Genomic DNA, 7,903 nt, shown 5'->3' with positions numbered 1-7,903 from the left:
AAAAAAAAAAAAATAGTTCTTACCCAATGCCAGTAACTCGAGTGAGGAAATTGATGGATGAACTTGTATCATCCTGCCGAATCTTTAAGGAAAAAAAACAAAGTCTAACAATGATTTAGGAATACTTTGAGAACAAAAAATCTTATTGGAAATTCAAATGTTCTTACTAGAAATACACCATTTGCTAAGAGGATGAGTTATTTATATTTGGACAACCCACATATGTATTCATATATAACCTTAACTAGTTATAGGTGAATTACAGAGCAGCAAATGATATCTCATCTCTAACTTATCCAATACTTTTAAAAGGCTTACTCATAAAAGTCCAGAGTTAACTAATTACTATCATCAGAGTGAAATAAAACCATGTTTGGGAGAGTTTAAACACAGATATTCTAAAAGGTAATAATCATTTAGTCTAAGTTTATAATCTCCCTTCTGAATGGTACTAAAAAGAAGCTTATTTTATCATAGATGCTAACAGTTTCTTAAATGCACATGAAATAAATGAACATTTTACTGAAACATTAAAATTTTTTAAATAGAACATCAAAACCATAAATTCTACTCCTCTCCTTATAAATCTCCCCAGAATAACATTAATCATCCTTCAATGGTGCTAGATAATAGTTGCCATAGACACTATAATAAAATAAGCAAGTAAATAAATAAAAATTTTACCTTTTCCAGTTTACGCAATTTTCCAGTCGCTAAAAACTCATCAATCTTTTCAGCAATTTTTGTTCCTACACCAGGCTACATAGAAAATTTTAAACATAGAAGTCATATAAATATGCTTACTGATTCACTAAAAGATAAAATAAAAAACAGGAAATGAAAAACAAATGATTGTTTTGAAATAAAGGAAAACTGAGTCCTAGTAAAAACATATTCTCTCACAAAGTGCTTAACTCACAAAAGAGAAATCCTAAAAAGAATAATTCTAAGGAACTCTGCTTTTATTGCAGAAAAATGAGAAACTATAGAGTTGGCATAAAGGAAAATATTAAAAAGCATTTGTTAACCTGATCACCTTGAAAATTAAAATAATCTCTAATCACTTAACTTCTGTCATATATTGACTTCTGTTTATATATATAGTTATATATGAGGTATAATAAATTCATACTTTTTTCTTACAAAACCAGAATCATGCATCATTATGAATTTTTTTTTAACTTAAAAATACATTATGGCTGATGCCTGCTAGAATACCCATCATCAAAAAGACAAGTGAAAGTGTTGGCAAGAATGTGGGAAAGGGATCCCCGTGCACTATCGGTGGCACTATGGGATATAGTTAGAAGACTCCTCAAAGAATTAGAAACATAATTATCAATTCCATGTCTTGAAATATGTTCAAAGCATTCAAAAACTATCTCAAAAAGATATCTACACCTCTCTGTGCACAGCAGCATTATTTACAAAAGCTAAGACATGGAACAATCAATTGGTAAATAGATAACCTTATGGTATACATAGACACACACACACATTCAGTCACAACTATTGTGACTGAAAAAGAAGAAATTCTACCATTCCAAATTCTACCATTTGGACCCTGAGTTTGCTGAGTGACAAAGACAAATGTTGTATGATTTCACTTATATGTGAAAATCTTAAAAAGAAAAAACCAAAAAACCACAAAACCCCTAGCAAACTCATAGAAAAAGAACTCAGACTTGTAGTTACCATAGGTAGCAAGTGGCAAGAAGGGCTGTAGGGGAGAATGGGAGGAAGGTAGTTAAAATGTATAAATTTGTAAGACAAATAAGCAGAGATGTAATAAGCAATATAATGATTATAGCTAACACTGTTATATGATGTATAGGAAAGTTAAGAGTAGGAAAAAAAAATCATGAAAAAGTTTCCATACTAGTAAACTACAACTACAATGTATTTAATGTCTGCATATTAATGTATCATAATTTACTTGTTAAATACCCTACAGGTGAATATTTAGACAGCTTCCAAATTTTGATAAAAAACTCTGTCATGAATTCCTCTAGAGAAGCTATGCTTCTGCATACATCAGCATAACCTTAAAACACAAAATGCTAAATCCTACCCTTAGAATTTTTAATTCAAGAGGTCACATTTCTAGTAAGTTCCCATGTGATGCTGGTACTGCTGGTCTAGGTAACGGTAGGAAGCACTGTTCTAGAATTGCAAAGTCCAGAATTAAACCAACTACATGTGACTAAGTTTACATTAATAAAAATTCAACTGTTCAGTCACACTAGTCACATTTCAAGAATTCACAAGTCAAATGTGGCTCATGGATACTGTATTGGACAGCACTGCTTTAGAATATAAGCTCTCTGAGAGCGAGACCATGTCTTTCAGTGTTTTATTCTAGCACTTGGATGAGAATCTGGCACAAAGGTGCCCAGAATAGATGAATCCTTGTATACACATATCTATACTGGTAACCTTGTGATCAATCCCTCAAAATGAAATGGTTGAAACACAGACTATATAGATTTTGCCAACATTTTGCCAAACCATCATTCAAAAATCTATAAACTACCAACCAACATTTCTACTAGCAGCAAATAGTGTCTTTTTTCCTCCCACATCTTGTCATAATGTATATTTTATTTGATATTTCAACATTCGCTAAATAGGATTTTATTTTAATTTATATCTTTAATTAATAATGAAGTTGAACTTTTTCCATGTATTGGTTCTTTCAGTTAAAAACATTCAAAAACATATAATATGTTTGTCAATTATCTCCTACTGTTGCTCAGCTCTAAAGTTCACCTTTCTGTAGTCTCAATTTGTTATAACATTTAATAAATGTCCCAAGACTACTGAATGTAGATTCAGATTTTTAAAAAAGCAATTACTAGAAAGAAATGAACAAAAAATTCAGGGAGTTGATTAGAAAAAGAACAACTGCAAGTTTCTCACTTCCTATGTCAAGAAGATACATACTGACCTACAGCAATTAGCCCTATACTATTTTCTATATACTTAACAATAAATAAAAAACAGAATACTCATTCTGGAAATTTCCAATTTCTAAAGTTACTGAAAGTGCTAAAATGCATCAGAAAGTAAGTCCTATGATTTATCAGTAAAAATATAGTGAAAAGGAATAGGATGAGATTTTCATATTAAGTTGTATGCAAAAGGAGTTTTGTGCTCATTTTAGAACCATAAGTTCAGATTAGTGATAAAGTGCATCAGAGTTTATCAGTAGGCTATTTGCAATTAACAAAAAGAGGAAATGTATTGGTGATAAAGGGGAATAAAAGCAAAAGGGGTTCTATTTTGCTTCAGGTTAACGCTGTGTCAGTTCAGCAAGAGAGAAACTCAGAATTTAAGTTCAGTGTACTTGGGGTCCTTCCTGATGGCACAGCGGGCTGGAACACTGCACTTCGAAGCTAAGCCAAGCCGTGGCTGCAGTGAGCTTGATATCCGCCCTAGAGGTGACCCACATGGCACAGCAGACCTCTCCTGTTTCGTCTGCTGCTCCCCTCAACAGTGTACTTTGATGATCCGCCTGCTCTAAACCCACTCTTGTCTCTGGTGAATCCTCTTGCTGTCCTTGCACCTCTGGCCTGTACCCCATTTCTGTATGCATAAATAAATCTTTTTAAAAAATAAATTTAGTGTATTTATAGCTTGCTTTGCTAGTCTGTTTAAGGAGGACATAAAGATGTTGAAAGTATATGGCACAAAGGATTTAAAACCTATACAACAGCATATGACTTGTACAGGTAATAAGTTCAAGATGAAGATATAGCACATGATTAATGTGGATAATTTGTCACTAAAGCAGATAATGTACAAAACATATGGCAATGTTAAGATTCTGGAGGGTGAAAATATAAAGACAGGATGTTTCATACGCTGCTGGTTCTTATAACAAAATTAGGGCCAATCAAATATGATACCTAAATGCTATAGGATTTTTTATGAAACACTGGATAAAGAACAAAAGAAGGAGAAAGCTATCAGGACCTGAACTAATCAAAAGTCATGTCAATTTTACATTTTCAACAAAAAAAATGATTTAAATATAATTATTTAAATCTTTTAGTGTGATTTAGATGAATAAGAACAATTCAGCTATCAATAGGTAGACTTTCCCAGGATAGTCTCAGTAATATTACTGCAAATTACCAAAAGAAGTAACTTGCTAGAAGCTGTAACACTAGTTTTTTAAATTAATTAATTAATTAATTAATGCATACAGAATTGGGGTACAGGCTAGAGGTGCAGGGGCGGTGAGAGGTTTCACCGGAGACAGGGAGGGGAGCAGAACAGGCAGATCAACAAAGTACACTGCTGAGGGGAGCAGCAGGCTGGTCAGGAAAGGTCTGCCGGGCCATGTGGATCACCTCTGGGGCTGGGGATTGAACTTGCACTGAAGCGGCTGAGCTAGCTTGGAGTGCTGAGTCCTAATGTGTTGTGCCACCAGGGAACAAGACTAACTGCTGTAATATGCACAGGGACCAATCATATGCTTACTGGAAGGTAAAGTTTCTTTGAGAACACTACCTCAGTAACTCAGTAAGTTACAGGACTGGACTGGGGATAAGAAAAAACTGGGGACCACCATGCTACTGCCACTGTGTCACCATACCCCTCTTTACTGATACATAGCTAAAATGCAATATGAGAGTAAGCACATGCATAAATGTCAAAGTAGAGAAAGAAAATTGAAATTAAATGCATTTAAATATTTTTAGGATATCCCAGGTTGCCTCGGGGTTAAGTCATAACACTGTCACTACTACAGACTGAGTTCGATCCCCAGCCAGGGAGCTAACGCACATACGGTACAGCAGACCTCTCCTGTCTCGCCCTCAGCAGTGTATTCTAATCAATCTGTAGTCTCTGCTCACCACTCTGTCTCTAGTGAATCTTCTCTCTCACCCCTTGCACTATGGCCTGTACCCCAGTTTTTCTACAAACTTGTACTTTTTAAAAAACCAACTATAAAACAGATAGGTATTTTTTGACCAGCCTTTCCGCTCCTCCCCAATAAAAACACTAAGCTTGAAAAAGCGTGTCTGAGACAGCACTAATATTACTCTAAGAAATCAGGGCAATGAAATCTATTTGTGTAGGTCAAGGGAGCAACAAAGAAAATTTAGTTTTGTGGAAAGCCACCAAATTCACACATGTGTAAACTCTTCAATCAACGTGCTCACTAAGCTTACCAGTTTCTTTGCTTCTGCTCCACTCTTTATTTTTTGTGGGTATTTTGCTATCACAGATGCTGCTTTTCTATAAAAGGAAGAAAAGGAAAATCAATTAGAAGCCCAACGTGGTCTTAACTTTTCTTAAACTGGAATACACACAAATAAGCAGCTTAAAATTTTACAAAGATAACAAAGCTTCCATATCCATGTAAAACTTAAAAAACTCAGAGGAACTGACAGATCACCTACAACTCTAGCTTCTATATTATTTTTAAAATTCTCACATTTGAGGATGATTTTAACTGTGTATGTAAAATTAGGGAGATCCAGGAAACCAGTCAACTTTCCTTTTGGCAATAAGTAGAAAATATCATTGGGTCTTTAAAAAAATAGCTCATTTGTATAATTGTTCATAGCTTTTTTTCACACAAATGTACAATCTAGTAGATAGTACTAGATACCAAACTGGGTTATGGATGACTATTTTAAATTCATAGTTAAAAACTGCATTTCCCTGTGTCCTTGTTCTATTTTTTTTTTTCCATTGCTCCCATTTTAGTTTTGCACAAGCAGTGACATGTGAAACTTGCCTATCTCTAACCACACTCAGTTCAATAATCTGGTGACAGAATGGGCACACCCTCAGAGCTCACTGACAGTATCATGTCCATAACTCCAATGCGAGATGTAGTTTAGTTTTGATGCTGAGAAAAAGTCAGACTACATCTAAGTCTAACGTTTTGGACAGTCTTCAGAGGTTTGATATTTTAATCAACTGTAGTACATATCAACCTTCAGATTTGGATATTAGTATATTACTGGTGACGAATCTCAAAAGGGAAGTTTAGGGCAGTTTTTAGAAGGAATTGTTTTGGTAAAGGCAAGGAGTTCCAGAAAATTTAGGGTGGAATATCTCTCTGATTTCAAGATCATCAAATATGTGAATGATAGTACAATTTTAACATAGGAAGTCATAAAAGATAAGGAAAGGAGGGATTTGTTGAGTGAACTATGTTGAAAGAGCCAGTTAAGTTTACTTTAAAAGGGTAGAGATATAAAGGGAATATAGGCTTAGAATACAGGCTTACGAGACTAGCCCAATTAGATACAGATTTGTAGTCATAAATGATATCTTAAGATTGTCAGAAAAGTATGAGAATGAGAAAGAGCTAAGGGCAAGTCTCTGGGAATTATAAACATTAAAAAGTAAGGCAGTAAGTCAAAGCACAGAAGGTTGGGTCATCATGGATGTCAAGGGTAGGAGCTGAATGGAATGATCTAGTGGTGAGTGCCACTGAGAGTTCAATAAGATGAAATGTAGGTGAGAGCACTTTCAGAAATAAAGTAGGATGGAAATTATACTGCAATAAGGAGTGACTAGAGATGCGGAATTCTGGGCAGGTAACACAGATTACTCAAAAGGTTAACTATAAAGTGGCAGAAGAAGAGAAGGTTCTTCTAGCCAAAGGGAAGTTAAGGTGATTGCAGGTGGACCTGGGACTAGTGGTTACTGCTAAGGCCCCAATGGTTAGGTGGGATGGTCAAAGATGGGATCCAAAAAACGCGACAGGATTAGTCACAGAAGAATCTGAAAGATCTTTCCATCTGATTCCTCGAATCACCATCTATTCCCACACCTTCTAACATCTTTATGACTTAAAACCACACTGCATCTTTAGTAATTCGTGTTTAATGATGGGTAACGTGTATCAGGCTACACTTATTTTCAAAAACCGAATACGGACCCGAAATGATCCTACCACACTTTTTCCAAATTCTGCAGTAAAATTACTGCAGTAAAGTACCACCATGAGTCAACATCTTCGGCCTGCCCTTTATCCCTTGGCCCCTCAGTCCTGGTGATTGCCACACATCCCAGAACGCATGTTACCAGAAAATACTGAACTGTCCCACCTGTAAGCATTGTACTTGTGGATAGCCTGGTTCACGTTCTTCTCAAAGTTTGCGAGTTCTGAAAAGGCAACAAGAAGCTCGAGTGAACCACCACCGCCACTAAACAAATGGGCACTGAGTTTCTCGGAAGGGGCCATGACAACCTCCTCAGGGACGGAAAACACCCGCTCGCGCACGGGTCAGGCCAAAGGCAGCCCAACTGGTGACGTAAGAACCCCCAGCAGAACTAACCCAGGAAAGAATCGCCCACTGCGAGGGGCGGGCCACATCTCCGGACGCGAGAGAAGGAAGGGAAGCCTACCGTCTGGGAAGAAAGAAAAACGCCGGCTGCTCCCGGCCCAGTACGAACCTGTGAGCATGTCGGTAATTCCCCCGTTGAGAGTCTCCTGGGGCGCCTTGCGTTTGCTCATGGTGGCCTGCACCCGAAACACTCAGAGCTCTCGGTCCACGGCTGGCCTCCTCTCCCAGCGTCAAGGAGGGGCCGGGACTCGGAGAGGGGGCAGGTCCAACCCAAGCCCAGAGAAGCCAGCGCAACCTGCTGAACAATGGCTGCCTCTGACAGGGGGCGCGGCGTCGGCGCGCGTGGTGACGTCACGCGCTCAGGGCGGTGCCGGGGGCGTGGCTACAATGGCGCTACCTCGACAAGTGAGCTGAGGCAACCTGGAGGGAGATGAGTTAGGAAGAGGAAACTGGGCTAGAGCTTCGATTTGGTAGGGTGAACATGGGCGCCTCAGGATTGCATGTCAACGGAGAATCCTCGCCCTGGAGTAGGAAAAATAGAAGTCGGATTTTGATTGCGATGTCAGCATTTCAAATGGTCGGATATG

General features: G+C 37.6%; 1 protein-coding gene across 1 annotated transcript in view; it reads right to left on the bottom strand.

The window, feature by feature from the left end:
* POLB (polymerase (DNA directed), beta) overlaps positions 1-7,656 on the bottom strand; it is a 24,009-nt gene extending 16,353 nt beyond the window's left edge. The window contains exons 1-5 of the mRNA XM_004682280.1: positions 7,426-7,656; positions 7,077-7,134; positions 5,181-5,247; positions 685-759; positions 24-82 (exon numbers count right to left, since the gene is read on the bottom strand). Coding sequence (XP_004682337.1) covers positions 24-82; positions 685-759; positions 5,181-5,247; positions 7,077-7,134; positions 7,426-7,486 — 320 coding nt within the window. The 5' untranslated portion in view covers positions 7,487-7,656. The remainder of the gene's footprint in view (positions 1-23; positions 83-684; positions 760-5,180; positions 5,248-7,076; positions 7,135-7,425) is intronic.
* Positions 7,657-7,903: the final 247 nt, after the last annotated feature.

Source organism: Condylura cristata, unplaced genomic scaffold, assembly GCF_000260355.1.
Source record: "Condylura cristata isolate star-nosed mole 26May11 unplaced genomic scaffold, ConCri1.0 scaffold00014, whole genome shotgun sequence".
In the NCBI taxonomy this organism is placed as follows: domain Eukaryota; kingdom Metazoa; phylum Chordata; class Mammalia; order Eulipotyphla; family Talpidae; genus Condylura; species Condylura cristata.
The sequence above is the reverse complement of the archived record's forward strand: the minus strand, read 5'-3'. Positions and strand labels throughout refer to the sequence as shown.